Source organism: Drosophila elegans, unplaced genomic scaffold (assembly GCF_018152505.1).
Source record: "Drosophila elegans isolate 14027-0461.03 unplaced genomic scaffold, ASM1815250v1 contig_149, whole genome shotgun sequence".
Taxonomy (NCBI): Eukaryota; Metazoa; Arthropoda; class Insecta; order Diptera; family Drosophilidae; genus Drosophila; species Drosophila elegans.
The window spans coordinates 20,969,113-20,985,605 of record NW_024545513.1 but is presented as its reverse complement, the minus strand read 5'-3'; the positions used below and the strand labels follow the sequence as shown (position 1 = coordinate 20,985,605).

The window sequence follows — 16,493 nt, the reverse complement described above, 5'->3', positions numbered from 1 at the left end:
CCTCCGCAGAGCTACTTTACGCTGATTTCAGTTCGTAGTTTTTTAGGTACATTATTATTTTATTCAGATAATTGCTTACATTGATATAATTGCCATATTTGTGGATATGTATACGATATATGTATATATATAGTATGTATATTTATATAAGTAAATGCTGCACCTCGTGAAATATAACTTATTTCCTTCTTTTTTCATTTTCACTTTCATTTTCTAAGTTTTTGTCTTTATGTGCTCTATAAAGTTAAAATCGTGCAGTACGTTTGTTTTTTTTTTTTTTTTTTATCATTTTTGTAGTGTATATTTGTATTTTATAAAGTAGGCGTTTCCAAGAAAATATTACATAGCTGTTAACTGGTTATGTTTTGATTTGTTATTGTTTTATCATAGCTGTTTTTGAAAAATGTTAATTTGAAATCCAGATGGATTGATTTGCCAGATTTACATATGCATACGGAGAGTTCAAGTTTATGACGCTATATATAACAACGATATTGATTTATTTAAAGCCAACCAATTGCCCGATAATAGTTTGATTTAATTAAATAAGATTTGATAAATTATTAAGTACTAAGATTCAAAAATGTAAAGCTGTCCTTATTATATTTAATAGCAATATCCTTTAATTACTAAGGCGTTTTTGAGCAATTCAAAATTTGTGTAGACACTTGCCAGTAAAATATATATAAGTTAAATGAAGTATTCACATTGAAAAGGATTTATTTCGATGTCCAAATTTTTAATCAAGTTATATATAACGAACTCAAACCACGATTTATGCATTTGGCTGGGAGTTTTTTTTTTTTTAGTAGAGCATTGAAAGGGTCTTTAATGTACAACTACTTCGCAAGATTCATGTCTTTCATCTTTCATCATTAATCTTTCATCATTCTTTTCACATATTTTGTTGTCTTGTGTTTTTTGCTAGAGTTGCAAGGCTCTCAGTCTTAAGTTAAGTTACACTAACGCTTGGCTGGACAGATATACATGTTTATAATCGCTATTTAAACGGGCTATAAGGGCATGGAAGAGAGATTCGCCGAGTGGGTTGGTTTGGTTGGAGGTCGGAGGTTGGAGCACAACATTCTCTATTTAAAGCTGACGATTGTGATGCAGTTTAGGTGCAAGATTCACTAACATTAAAGCGCAGGCGTAAATCGTATCATTGTACATCGAATAATTAAGTTACATTTAAGGAGTATATATATTACACAAAAATTAAAAACAAAAATAAAAAAAAAATAAGAGGGGAGGGAAGGGAAGGGTAGAGCAATGCCTTGCGTTGGTTTCTCTTGAAAACGTTTTGAATCACAGTTATGTTGTGTGTGGTTGTCGTGTGGTTGCAGTGGATCTTGGATCTTGGATCGAATAAGTTAAGACGAGACAGTTGATCAGTAGATCAACTCTAATGCCGGCGCTTGTTGCCGGGATTATGCAGCATCACTATCTCGTCACCACTGTCGTCGGCCACATCCAGTTCCGGCTCCATGTGCGGCCCATCGTCGTCCTCGTCGTCCGTGTGCAGGATGCGCTCCAGTTGCTCCTCGTCGAAGTACGGCTGTATGGTCATGCCGCCTGCGAAAAAACATAAAACATAAAGAGTTATTAGCAAGGCAGCTGGAAAAGTATTCCTTCCCATTTGGCCCAACTCACGTTTAATGGGTGAACGGAAGAGTTCCGTCTCCCCATCGTCGCCCGCCTCATCGTCCTCCAGATCGAACTGCTCCTTGCCCTTTTGCGTGAGCAGCGAGAAGTTGTAGTACGGCTTGTTACCCCGATGGCGTCGATAGAACCAAAACTGGGCGCACAGCACACAGACGACGACGCCCACAATGATCAGTATGCTGGCGAACAGGATGAACAGCAGGCGTGGCAGTCCGAAGACATGCTCGTTGATCTTCAGGTGAAAGACCACATTCTCGGTGGCCAGGCCACCCTGGATCAGATGCATTTGCCGTGTGGCCTCCACATGGCGCGGTGCCTCCACCTTGAGGACAACAGTGCCCAGTGGCACCGCCGATATGTGATACTGTCCCAGACTGTTGGTGAAGTTCCTCAGCTGCGTCTGTCCCACCACAGAGACCTTGGCATTCCGCACCGGATGATTGCTCTCGTCCAGCACCATGCCGGCAATGCTGGTGGTGCTGCCGCCATTGGCCTTGCTCGCCAGCTCCACCACCTCGCCGCGAATCAGCGTGAATGGATGCAACCGTATGGTGCCCAAGTCCGTGATCTTGCCCTCTTCGATGTTCGCCCGGATCACCTGTGACTCGTAGTTGGGTGCGGTCACCTCCAGGCCGTAGAGACCATGGGGCAGCATCAATTGGAAGCGCGCAGCGTTCTTCGTTACATTGATGATACGTTGGTGCTCCAGCAGACGGACAAAGGACTCCCGCAGCGGTTGTCCCTTGTCGTTCTGCACCAGGCCACTCACTCCGGTCCTCACCAGAGCCAGGAAGTTCTTGATCTTGTCGATGTTCTTGCGCCACACGGAGGCAATCTGCTTGTGGTGCGGCATGCGGCAACAGGAGATGCCCAGGGTGAAGACGGGCAGGTCGTACATACGGTACATCAGGTTGGTCAAACGTTCCGTCGTCTCACGGTGCGCCTGCCTCGTGGCGGATGCGGGACACTGAAGCGGCGAGTAGTTGAACTCGGTGCGCTGCATTCCATGGGCAAACTTCTCCAGCACCGAGTCGCCCCTGGGATAGCTCAGCTCGGAGCTACCGGCTCCGAAGGTGAGCATCAAGTCAAAGTGTTCGCTACGCAGGAACTGTAGGAACATGTCCTTGGCCAGATCTGTCTCGGGATTAAGGATGCGCTCGGCCAGCTCATCGCCCAGCACGGGATCGCAAATGGAGGAGCTATTTATAAGGTTATAAGGCAATAAGGTTATAACGATCCCTATGGCTATACGTTTGGTGTTAACTCACTTGACATTGTACATGGCAAAGACATCCGGGAACTTGTTGGTCTGTGGCAGGAAGTAGATAACGCTGTGCTTTAGCAGATCGACCACAGAGGCATCCTGCAGCTTGAAACCCTCGACGAGGTGACGCACCAGGTTGAGCACAATTTCCCTGCCCAGCGGAGCAGCTGTGTCGTACAGGGAACTCACCACCAGCAGCTTGTACTTGTGCTCCTCGGGTTCACCAATCTGTAAGTGGTTACAAATCATTGGGCTAAGAGATTACTAGTTCTACAAATAAAACTGCATTTCACACCCACGTCAGAGGTCATCTTGAGGTAGTTGAAATATGTGCTAAACTCATTGTCCGCATAGCCAAAGCTGGCAATCTGTCCATTCTGGTTCTCCAGCTCCGCCAGACGTGCACGAATCTCCGGATTGGTGTGATATCGCGTGTTCACAACGTTCTCGATTATCCGAAAGTCATTCGCCGAGGCCCAGTGCTGCGGATCATCGGGCATGAGGGTGACATCCATGCGCATCGCAAAGGGCTCGCTATCGGGCACCTCCACTTCCACCCGCAGCGGGGCATAGTTGTCGCCCAGAACGGTGAGATTGTGTCGACCGGGCAGCGCCAGTTTCCAATAGTCGCCAAAGGTTTGGCTGTAGCTCGAGTGATTGGCCCCGTCCAACCGGACGACGGCTCCAGCGATCGGTGTGCCAATGGTGCTGTGCACAAACCCATGGATGCCATGATGCACCTGCTCGATGAACTGCAGCAGTGCCTCCCGATGATCCTGCCAGTAGCGCGGCAGTTCGGCGGCCATCGGGTACTTATCGCAGCCCATCTCGATGGTTAGCTCCAGGCATCGGGCCCTCACATAGTTCCAGTCCTGCATTCCACCCGTGACACTGTACCACTGGGCCCCGTTGGTGATGCCATCGGCGAAGAACTCGTTGCGGAAGAGCTCACACGGCTGGCCCAAGTGCATGGTTGGGTGTGCCCTGGCATAGATCCCGGCCAGATGTCGGAACAGCGCATTATCCTCCGTGGGATTGGCCTTGCGTCCATTGATACTGGAGTTCCTTTGCCGCATATGCGGTTCGTTGAAGTCGTTCTCGTTATCATCGTACGGATAGTTGGCCACCAGGGAGCCACCATGGAGATTGGCGGACAGAACGAATGGCAGCGACAGCGTCCAGTTCATCAGGGCGGCCACCTCGGGCTCCGTTACCTTATTGTACCTATCCGTGCCATATTGATCCGGGAAATTCCGGTTCAAGTCAATGCCATGGGCATTCGCCCGTCCCACGCCACCGGTTCGATCGCCCTCCACGGATATCTCATAGCCATCGGGATTCATGCTGTACAGGAAGTGCATGCGGGTGCCGTTGATCAATTTGGTTATCCTGTCATCGTTGCCATAGCGTTCCAGCATGTACTTGGTGAGGAGCAGGAGCAGCTCCTTGCCCACCACCTCGTTGCCGTGCATGTTGGCCACATATTTGAATTCCGGCACGCCCGGTACATGGGTGCCCGGCGTGGCAAAGATCTCCAGCACCCAGAGATCTCGCCCCTGGACACTCTTGCCAATGCTGTAGAGACGGGTGAGCGATGGATAACTGGCGGAGATCTCCCTCAGGTAGCTGGCAAATCAAACAAATATAGAGTTAAATGGATTGTAGTTCGGAAAATGTAATTATAATAACAAAGGCGGGCCACATAAATGTAATTTGATTCGGATTTTGTGTTCTTTTTTGGTAATATAAATAAATATATATTTATAGGTATAGTATGAGAATTAAATGATTTTGTATTCATTTCCGGCAATTTAAGTCCTGCATAAACAGATATAACTATTTAGGTTCAATCTGTTAATAGTTTGCAGTTACACTGCAAATGTCTTTTACATTCATATAACTATACCTTCAAAAAAAATATTAAACAAGGTAATTTGTACCATTTTATCTGTAACTTTGTGCCTATTGATCAAGCATATACAGTTTTGAATAAGAGAAATTATTTTAAATATTATAAATTTTAAAGTACGTTGACATGATTTGACAAATAAAAAACATTTTAACGAAAACGTTTTCTTTTTAAATATAATAAAATATCTGGCTTATGGTGATTTTCAATTAGAGTAGTGCGAATATATACAACATATGTTGCGTTTCTTTGAACTACCCAAGTTTCCTGTTTCATATTACCAAAAAGGTGAGAAATTTTGATGGAAGCTGCAGTTCTTACCTCTCCATGGCCGTAAAGTTGTGGTGTTCGAACTTCGTGGGGGTCAGGAATCCATCGAACTGCTCCTTGCGCTTCTCTGGCGGCTCCGAGCGTTCCACCTTTACCTTCCGGAAGTTGCCTGCGTGGAGGGGAGAGCGGAAACGGAAATGGGTGAGGAAGTTGTGTGTGTGTGTAATCATGCCAGTTTTTCAAAGGGGTGCCACATGCGGGTGCCTGGTGAAATCGGGATGAGGATTGGATGCAGTGCGTCTAAGATTCAGAGGCGGAGTAAGCTAGAATCAGCAGCAGAATCACAAGCACAAGCAGATGCACAAATATCGGTTGTTTATTTTGCTATAATTTCATAGTTCACATTTATTTGAGATAAAATCCAAGAAAAATGCCAAAGAAAATGCTTGACTCTTGTACGATTAAGTGCCATACATACATACATATATATATATATATATATACATATATAAAACATATCAATTTTAAAATCTAGAAATATAGTTTAACTTTTGGCACACACGCTTTTCATTGGTTGTGATTTTTAGGTACTTAGTGGAATATACAATTAAAGTTTCTTTAGATTTGACATGACATTTCTCGGACACGCCCCCAATTTTGAAACGATCGTAAGGCAAAGGATATATACAAATATATGAGGCCAGCGAAAGAGACTAAAGAAAAAGAAGAATAGGAGATAAAAATAAAAATAATATTAACATAAAATAAGCAATTAAGAAAAAAAATATAACTTAAAAAAAACCATCGAAAACTTGAAATCTATGGTAAAGTAATGATGAAGAAATACTTTAAAAACCAATTTAAAAAAATCCATTTTCAAAAACACAAAAAAATGCGGTGAAAACTTAACAATCTTGGGGTATTGCATGAATATATGTGGTGAAAATCTTTAAAAAAAATTCAAACAAAATTAAAAAAAATCAATAAAAATAATGAACCATGGGTGAAAATAAAACGCAGCAAGCGAAAACATAATTTTATTGAACCCTAAGCAAAGGATTTATGGTACCCCTTAATACTTTTAGGCCATTCCATCATTGTTCATTCGATTTCATCCAGGTCATCGTCAACATCGTACATACATATATTTTAAAAGTCAAACATGTGAGCATGTGTGCTACATAAATAGTCGGATCGTAATTGATAATAATTTCACTTTACTTTCAAAGGTTAGAAATGCTCAACAATCGTTTCTGATAGGATTGAACCATATGGTTTGCATACAATCTATATCGATAGTGATAATATATAGAGCAGTATATGTATATAGTGGATATATATGCGTGTGTTCATCATAGGTTTTTGCTCATCGTTGCTAAAATGCTCCAAAATACTGGGGTGGGGGAGATAATGGGAAGGGAGATCAAGCAAACACCGCTTCGTTATTGATTTTTGTATCTTTTGTTCGTGTAGGTCATTCGATGACCTCAAGTGGGCTGATTTCTTTATAAGTTCCTAAGTACATTTCGCTTATTCGATTATTGTATTTTATTTCGTTATTTGGTTTGGTATTTGTTCGTGTTCGTTTTCTATCCGTTCTCTATGTACAAATCAAACATTTTTTCGCTTAGTGAGTGCGTGACAGAGACAGATAAAATGGGTTCGTGAGAGAAAGAGAGAGAGAGATAGCTAACATAAGGTGGCAGTAAAGCAGAAAAAAACCGCTAAGAACTCAGGAGATTCCAAAGTGAAAGTGAATGGGAATGCAACATAAATGTATACAAAAGAGATTAACGAAACATTAAGGTATACAAAAAAATAGATCAAACATATATGTATATATATAAAACAGATTCGAGGGAATCCAAAACCGATACGCTCCCATAAGAAAGCCAAACATTTTATATTTCTAAGCTGCTCTCACGGGAAACGAATCTAGTTATGGATGACAGGGGGTAAGGTAAATGAACATGTCAATGGCATAAAGATCGAAATCGGGATCAGGATCGGGAAATGACGGAGGTAACAGATATAGTACAAGGTATGTGCGGAGTGAGCAGGAGGAGCAGGCCAACTAGGTGCAGGTCATGGCATGGCTATGTGTGTGTTTTTTTTTTTTGTTTTCTAGCTGGCGACTAAAATATATATGCGCATATATATATGTATATCCGTTGCAGCCCTCTCTAGAAATAATAGGGACTGTATAAACTGCTAATACCATCAAAGTTCGTCTCGACGGGCGTCAGCTTGAAGTCCAGGCGCACGGCCTCCTGGTTATCGTTGGTCACCTCGACTTTCTGGGGGGCACTAGCCTGGTAACTGTATTTTGTGGGGGCGAGAAATAAATACCACATTAGCAAGGCTTTGGGGCCACATAGAAATCGAACCAAGAACCCACCCAAAAGCGGCAGCATGCACACTATAGATTCCCGGAGTCAACAGCCTCCAGTATTCGCCACGTTTCGAGGTGCGCACAGGTTTTTCCTCCAGTCCGGTCACATAGATATTGGCATCGGCAATTGGGAAATCACTGGCATCCTTCACCAGACCCTTGATCCCAATATGCGCCTGGCGCAGCAACTGCAGCAGCGATCGCTTGTTACGCTGCCATTCTTGGGGCAAAGTGCTGGCCACCGGATATTTGCAGCATGACAACTCGATGGTCAGTTCGAAACAGTTGCTAAACGCGTAGTTGAAGTCCTGCATTCCACCGGATAACTCGTACCAGTTGGCTCCGTTGGTGATACCGCCTGCGAAGCTATCGTTGCAGTTGTTTCCCCTGCTCATAATCGGATGGTTGTCCGAATAGGTGTGGGCCAACTGCTTGAAGACACGATCATCCGGGGTCAAACTCTCCTCACAGCACTCGTTGTGGGCCCTGCAAATTGGGATAATGAATTAGTTGTATTCTTAATTAGGGATATTCCGTTGCAAATGCAAAACCTACAAGGAGTTGTCGTATGGATAGCTGGTAACAACGGCTCCACCGTGGAAATTAGCAGAGAGCACAAAGGGTTTGCTAATGATCCAGTTGACCAGGGCCGCTGTTTCCGGTTGGCGGGATTGGGCGCGCAACTGGTGGACATGACTCTGTTCCAGGCGATCGGGAAAATCGCGATTCAAATCGATATTGGCGGCATTGCCTCGTCCCACATAATTGGGCAGCGATTCGCAGTTGCCCTCCTGCAATAAAAATAAATATTATTCAGAATAGAAATTAAAAACATTCGGTTTTTTTATTAGGTAATTGATTGCCAGTATCAGTATTAGTATTTAATGTATTGAGCTTAAAAAGAAGAATTTAAAATCTGAATTAGAATTTTGAGGAGATCTTAGTATTTCTTTGTGCTCACTAATTGAACAAATTTCTGGAGAAAAAATTTGGATAACAGATGTTCAAGAGCATTGTTATCATAAAAACGTTTCATTATTTATATATTTATTTTCCAGATGATGGCAGTGGATGATGGAAATACCCATCTGTTTTAGGCAAAAGTTAAAAGTTTCTCTTTTGGTCTTTCACTCTGTTATGGGCTGATTGGCATGCAGGTCAGTCCTGACCGGAATTGACCATTTAGCATGGCAGTCAGGTGTCAAGCGAGTGATTACACCATAACAATCGCGGCGCAAGAAAGGGCCCCCGATCGATATTCGATTATAATATTGTGCAATGGAGCAGACAAAACAGAATGCATTGCTTTCCCCCCTTTTTTTTCTGAAAAGTCGGAACAGCAATCAATCAGTCAACGCAATATATATTGGCCATGGACAACAGAAAGTGTAAAACATTACAATAAATTCAGATGGCTCAACAAAAGGAGATATTTTTTACCCCGCGAATAGAGTACAGACCATCATTGCATAATCAACAAATTACACCATTATAGGGCCAGCTTAAATGGATCATGTCATCATTATAGCCACAATGGTCACGCTACCGATCGGATGCTCACTTGGGAAAACATAAAAAAGGCAGTCGTGGGATAAAGCAACAAAAGAGCAAACGGTGCAAAAAATTCTCTCTCGACAAAGTGACGAATGAGTGCAATTGGAAGCCAAGTAGTAAATCGAAAGATCTTTGTTTAAAGCATTATAATTGTAATGAATCATGGGAATTTTGGAGATTGCTTACGCCAATACTTTAAATAAACTTTTACTTTTCAAAATTGTATTATTCAATTTATACCTTTTTTTTTTGACTTTCGGGTTCCTAGAAATGTGGAAAAGACCACTTAAATATACATATATATACAAATTATATATAGAGTTGCTTGAAATTGGGTTATATATTAATCATAGATTATTTTCCGAGTAGTAATATGCACGTATTTGTGTGCATATTGCTTATCAATTGGAAATACCAGCAAATAGCATCGGCCAGATCGTATTAATCTGACCTTTGGGGCTGTGGCAACAACAAAGTCACATTGTGTGAGAGAGAGAGAGAGAGAGAGAGATTATAATAATTGTATGTGCTTACTCCACATTAGACACGATTCAAGAAGTTAATGATAAACAAACGAGCAGAGCCTAAGAAACCAGGTGTATTAGTGGGCAATATGTCAACATTCTCAATGGTGCTGTGCAAGGGAAAGAGCACCAGAGTTTGGCCTAACGCAATTTACTTAAGAGTGCGAGTGCCAAGTTTTGGGAGAAACAAACAAGTTGTTATTTGCTATTTACACTGTGTTGTGTTCATGATTCAGTGATTTGTGTTAACCGAAATTGTTTCCTACGCAAATGTTTTTTATACCTGCTAATGATAAAAATGTGTACCATTTCTATCAACACTAGGTTTCATAAAAATTTGTTAAGATAGCATATTAACGCGTAACGCCTTCTTTTTTTTAAATCAAACGGCGAAGGTGAAGAAAATGAGTGTTCTTTGGGGTAAAAAAAAACACTTTTTTATATAGCCTTTTTGAATAATGGACTGATCGATTAGATATAGTATGTAACGAACAGTACGATGGTTCTATAAGTATACATCTATACATCTGTTCTGCTGCAAGTATACTTTATGTGACGTCGATTGTATACTCATAGAAGTTTAACTGTTTGTTATTATACTTGTTTAAGAAAATCCCTTGTTGGCAGTGGCGTAGCCTTCCAGACTCCTTGTGGATTCTGCTGCCCCACACTCTATGTTTTCTACGAGTCAAAAGTTTCCAGTTTTCCATCCGCAGCTCCCACTTTGGTCCTTGGTGTTCCCGAAAGCCCAACTAATCTCTCCACTGTTCCCGAAACACACACAACAGGAGCACCCGCTCGCACTCCCCAGAAAACCATGTACAGTGTTACCGCCTCTCACTTATTGATTTTTCAAAGCCTGATAAAACAAAACATGCGCCCCAACAGGTGAACCCGGGATCTGCAGGCGATTAATTCTTTACCTGGGACAACGCATAACCATCTGGATTCATGGTGGGCATCAGATAGATGTCCGTGCTGTTGACCAGCTGGCCCAGTTCGATGACCCGTTCGTAGTTTCCGAGCAGATACTGGGCCAAATAGACAAGGAGCTGCCTGCCCACAGTCTCATCGCCGTGCATATTGGCAATGTATTTAACGGGTGGAGTCAGAAGATTCCGCGACCTGGTGTTCCTTGAGATTTGCAGGGCGAGCAGATTTCTGCCCTCCAACGAACGGCCCAAGTAGTGAACTCTGGCCTGCTCCGGATAGGCCTTCTCTAGGCCGGCAAACAGATCCTCCAGCTGCTCCTGGCTGGTATAATGCGGGTCCTGCAAGAAGGACTCGTCCTCCTTGATGATATAGCCACTGCAGGTGGAAATGGCCAACAGAAGGGCGATGAATAGGGCACCCAGAGCCATCATCTTGTCGTGACTGGCAATCTTTTCGACTTCGAGATGGTGTTGTTTTTATCACTGGCGTGCGAATTGAGCGAGATACAGTTATTTTCTTCCAGCAGCTACTCCTCCGCTCTCGCTCGCTCGCTCGCTCGCTCTCTTTGTTAGTCCGTCGGACGTCCGTTCGTCGTGGGTCGTCGTTGCAGCTCAGGCTCGAAAAATCAACTGTTTGAAAATTTGCTGCGTTGATTGGCCTTAAGCGCCCATTCGCCCGCCGCCTCTGCCGCTGCCGCTGCCACTGCCACAGTCGACGGCGCACAGTGGGGCGGGACACACACCCAAAAAAAAAAGCCCATGACTAATTCTGACGCCGACTTTTTGAATTGATAAAACTTATTTAAAAACACACAATCCAAAAGCCTTAGTTCTGAGTAAGTAAATAGAGAACACGTCACAAAGTAAATATTGGGAATCATTTAAATATTAGGCATCACGCATAAACCAAATAATATAATTAACTATTATTAAATATCTTGTTGCTGTTTGGTAAGTCAAAAAGTTATAAATTTGCACATTTATTGATCTAATAAATTATAAAGAATTTTAATTTTTGACCCTTTTGGGATCTTTGACCCCACTGTGCTCCGTTCCAAGAGAGCAGCCCCAAAAGCCAAAAGAGAGGCGCTAATTGTAGGGAAATTACACGCCGGAGCGAACGTCAAAGCCAACTAAAACCCCCGGTGATGGAAAAGCTTTACTTCACCGTATTGTTTCGGGTGCCACGGATTAATAGTTTATAGTTTATTTAGGTGCTTTTAATTATGTTATTATTACCGGAAGGGGGAGTTGCCAGACCCAAAAAGTGGGGCGCCTGCGCAAGTGTGGGTAGGAGACAGACAGAGAGACAGAGAGAGCCACACAACGCACGTCAACAGGATATTTTTACACGAAAATCGATAACTCCACTCCCACGCCGTGACGTCACAGACAACCCATCCTGCGTGGGTTCAAAAAGGCCTCACACACACAGAGCCACGTTTGTATATTTACGTGACAACGTGTTGGTGCTGTCTTATCGATAAACAAAATAAATTGGCACATTCACAATTGAGAGCGGCAAATCGCTATTATCAGAGAATACGGGCATATGGCCACTTTCAGCCCCTCCCCTCCCCTCCCACTTCCAGCCGTCATTTCCATTGATTAACTGCGGGTGGCAATACAAAGACAAAAAACTTAGCTCCGATCTGCTTATTGGAAAGCTGTTCATTGGAAGAGAGGGGGCTAAGTGGAGAGAGTGGTGTTATATTGGAATGCACTTCCTTAAGGAACTGCGGTTTTTCAAAGTGGGGAGGTTGATACGAATTGTGTATACCCTACCATGTGTCTGTATCATATGCATTTTGCAACCAAACATGAAAATAGATAGTACTTATTGTTTTAACATTATTTTTTAAATATTCATTAATAAATTTTTCCCTAAACAAGTAATATCTGCATAATATTAGGAAATTTATACCCTTAATTCTAGAACCCCATTAAAGAGCTCGGTCTGATAAAAATTTAAATATAAATAACATGAGTTACACGTCTTTGGTAGTCAACTGATTTTCAACGTGTCTGCATACCTGATTTATATAATCTGCATTATGTTAACCGAGCGAACAGCTGTTGATTGGCAAGTGCACTCCGGCAAAAATAAAGACTGTGAAGGCGCGCGTGTGCAGCGGAAATTGGCAACTTTGTAGCGCTCTTAACTCTCGGTAGCGAAACCCCATCAACAACAACAAACCGGTTGCGAATAAAGTGTCTCAATTGCAGTAAAATAATGTGAGTAAAGTGAACCGCGCGAACACGAACGTCATCGGGGGTTTACTTCTGTTGCTGTTATTGTTATTGTTGTGACATCTAACCAGTTTCTTGTAAAGTAATTGCCATTTGCACCCGCTCAATGTGCCACCCCCTGTAGTCAGAAATTTTGCGCTGCCGCTGTTGCAATTGCGAAATCATGACGTCAGCCGGTCGTTTTAGCGAACCGACAAACTATGTTTACTTTATCACCAGATTATTGGAGAGGCCATAAAACTGTCACCACTCACGCCCGCACATAGCGAAAACAGCAAAAGATTTAGCACCACCATATTCTTGGATTAAACACAGTTCTTTTCTGAACCAAATAAGCGCATTTTAGATAGTGTATCAGAGGATAACAATTTAAATATATGTATGTATCATTAAGCAAACAAATAATAGTTAAACTAATTTTCTTAGTTTATTTTCTCCCAGTGCATGTCGCATTTAACGGCCTGTAAAGTTTGTTTACCAACATTTTAATCTAATCCAAGTAAGAAATTGTCCATTGAAGTGTTAAAAAGCGGAGGCGAAGAATGTCATTAATAATATTTGTTGGCTTAACTAGGAATGGCATTTGGAATGCAACTCAAATGCTTTATTTAAACAGCATTTTTATCTTGGTCGTTTCAGCCATTAATGCCCATGTGCAGTATACATTTGTCATTTAGGCAAATAAAAAAACCAGGCAAAATCCACACAGATCTCTGGCAATTAAAACGCTGATAAGGAAAAATGCCCGTTTAATTGTTGCTATTTTTGCTCTGTTTTTGCTCACTGAAATTAAACTCATTACCTTGCAAGTGTGTTAAGGTTGCCATTTGATTGAACTCGTATATCATAAGATAAATCTCAATAAAATGTTGCTGGGATAAGGCAAGTTAATGGAAATTATAAAACTACAAAAAGCCTTCTCATTAATTTTAAATACGCTATAATCAGGAGTACATATATTCCGACGCAAAGACCATGGTGTGATCTTTAAATAAAAGATAAGGCAATACATTCCTGTTTGAAGAAATATGTATTATTACTTAATCTTAATGATTCTCGAAGTATAATCTAAATCGGGAAGTATAGCAGGGCATTATCGTCGAACTAATTTTCTTGAAAACAATTTATATATTCTTAAAAATGTTATGAATAATATGGTATAGTTTTTGGTGCCTTTTTATATTTATTAAAGACAAACAAAATGAATATACATTACTGAGAATTCACACTTCTTAAACTTAAATATTTAATTATTTTTCATTGTCATTCAATAAGAAAAAAAATCTATTCAAAACCCAGCATTTTAATCCATTGAAGAGCTCTTGGGATCCATTCAACGAGTAACCATTTGAGGGGCACTCGAATGGCACTTTGCGAAGACATTGAGTGAGAAGATCTAATTATCTAGTACGGTCTGGAGAAATGCATTATTTCACCAAAGATTTGTCGAGTTTAGATGGCAATCTCTACTGCTAATTGACTGATCATTCACTTTGGTTAACCACAAGCCAGAAAAAGTGGGTCAAAACATTCCGATCACACTTTCCGTGTTGATGGGGCATAAGATCTTGTTTTTCTAGAGATTGTAGATTGTATCCACATCTCTATTTTGTTCTTCTCTTTTTCTCTGCAAGCAAAGACCCAGTTCTGACAAAAGCTGAGCAGATTGAATAAGAGAATGGAGAGTAAAGGTGTCTATATAAGCACTGAGAAAAAAAACTGCTTGGGTTTTAACATATGACGAAAATCCTATTATTTATAATAGAAATAAACACTTTGTAAACCAGTTAAATCGACACTTATGAACATAAACATAAATGATAAAACTGTTTTATATTTATATGATGGATCCAACAATTTCACAACGTAAATAAGAAATATTTTAATGGTGATAAATGGAAAACTTTCCCACAAAAATTTGAAGGTACACCACTTCTAAACAAATTGAAATTGGCAAAGTTAAGGGCACTTTGGAACGATTAAAAGCTTAGAAATGTTATTAATTTGTTATTTTTCATTAAAATGCATGGAACAAAAATTAAACATTTTTGTTTAGTACTTTATAATATTAAAATACCTTGTATCTCCTTTTATACACGTATGGATGTTAAAAACAAAATAGATTAAATTATTATCAAGACCAGTTCCAAATAAAAATCCATGATGTTCTTAGAAATGGTTGACAAAATATTTTCAAATGTATTCAAACAAGAGTTTTTATACTTTTACCTTACCCTTATATCCCGTGGGTTTCTACGCAATCAAGTCTAACAGCTTTTAAGGTTTTTTCAGCATCTAAGTACGTAAGTATGTATAGTATGTATATATGTAAGTAAGTCGGAACGGTTTTATTTTTATAATAACCGGACGACTATATAGTTTGTCATCGTTTAAGATAACTTTCGACTTAACTTTGTTAATTTTAAATATATGCGCAAAAAACTCGAGATTAAAATGTTTTTTACTTATTCAAAAACTTATAAAATCACAGAACTTTAAACATTTAGCTGCCTTAGGAATTATCAAAAAAACAAGTGTACTAAAATCGGCATAACTTAACATTTGTATGAGTGTAAAACACAATCCATAAGTTATAGATGAAAGGGGATTGCAGTAGGGTGGGGCACCAAGCAGTCATTTACAATCACTTTTATTTGCGTCGCCAGCTGGTTTCCCCCTTTCTTTCGTTTCATTCGTTTCTTTAGTTTCTTTCCGTCGATTCTTGATTACAGAGAAACCAGACTGGAAAATAAAATCTAGTGACTCACCTGGGCTTTGGCAAATCCATCTGGATTGCAGGTGGGCAGGAAGTGGATCTCGGTTCGATTGAGCAGGTCCTGGACCTCCGTGTCGCCGTCGTAATGGGTGGCCAGATATTCGGCCATATAGAGGACCATCTGACGACCCACCGTTTCATCGCCGCGAATGTTGGCCACCAGCTTTACCATGGGTCTCAGGAGATCTCCATTCTTGGACTCACCAGTGGGTGCACTCAGGGCCAGGGCGTAAATAGGTCTATCCTCCAGGGATTTGCCTATCGTGTAGGTCTGTGCCAAATCGGGATAATCCTTGGCCAACTGAGTGAAGAGTTCTCCGATTTCGTGGTTCTTCAGATAGTGGGGATTCTCCAGGAAGTTATCCATTTCCTGGACCACCTGCACTTCGCTGTATTCCCCGGTTGCGCAGGCCAGGATCAGAACTAGGCAAATACCCCACATTTTAGGGGGTTCTTAGGTGTTTTCGGGGAGTTTTCCGGTTTTTTTTGGACACGTTGGCAGGCGAAAATATAACAAAAACAAAAGGCGCAGGCGCGCCAGCTTTCACAGAAAATTGGTACTAAAAACAGGGGGCAATTTGGTTGGGAAAAATGCCTTAAAACCCACTTTCTTACACTTTCTCAGGCTAAATATTCAATTTTTGCCACAAATGTTGACACGCACACACTCACACACCGCCAACGCTTACACCTACACGGGCACACACACGGGCGCACACAAGTGCCGCAGAATATTTCGCTTTCTTTTTATTGCACCGATTTTATCACAGAATTCTTTTTTCGATAGCCGACGAACCTTTTCACGCTAATTTAAACAGTTGCAAAATCAACTTTCATTTGATCCGCAAAAATGGTAAATAAAAACACAATAAATCACAAACTACTACGCGATCGCAACCGCGAACAGTGTTCATTAACTTCGCAATCAGTATTGGAAACTGCCAGTGGGCTATACGA

General features: G+C 41.3%; 1 protein-coding gene across 2 annotated transcripts; it reads right to left on the bottom strand.

Annotated features, from left to right (window-relative positions):
• Window positions 1–38: 38 nt before the first annotated feature.
• On the bottom strand, window positions 39–16,430 carry LOC108147647 (carboxypeptidase D). 2 transcript variants are annotated; one of them, XM_017274304.2, is made up of 9 exons: window positions 15,529–16,430; window positions 8,056–8,291; window positions 7,507–7,986; window positions 7,327–7,427; window positions 5,160–5,277; window positions 3,229–4,555; window positions 2,934–3,157; window positions 1,654–2,864; window positions 39–1,575 (listed from the first exon to the last, which is right to left on the bottom strand). In XM_017274304.2, the coding sequence occupies exons 1-9, from the start codon at window positions 15,976–15,978 to the stop codon at window positions 1,406–1,408; spliced, it is 4,317 nt and encodes a 1,438-aa protein (XP_017129793.1). In that variant the 5' UTR covers window positions 15,979–16,430; the 3' UTR covers window positions 39–1,405. The 2 variants fall into 2 exon arrangements, with proteins under 2 accessions (XP_017129793.1, XP_017129794.1); XM_017274305.2 differs by lacking the exon at window positions 15,529–16,430 and adding an exon at window positions 10,502–11,143.
• Window positions 16,431–16,493: the final 63 nt, after the last annotated feature.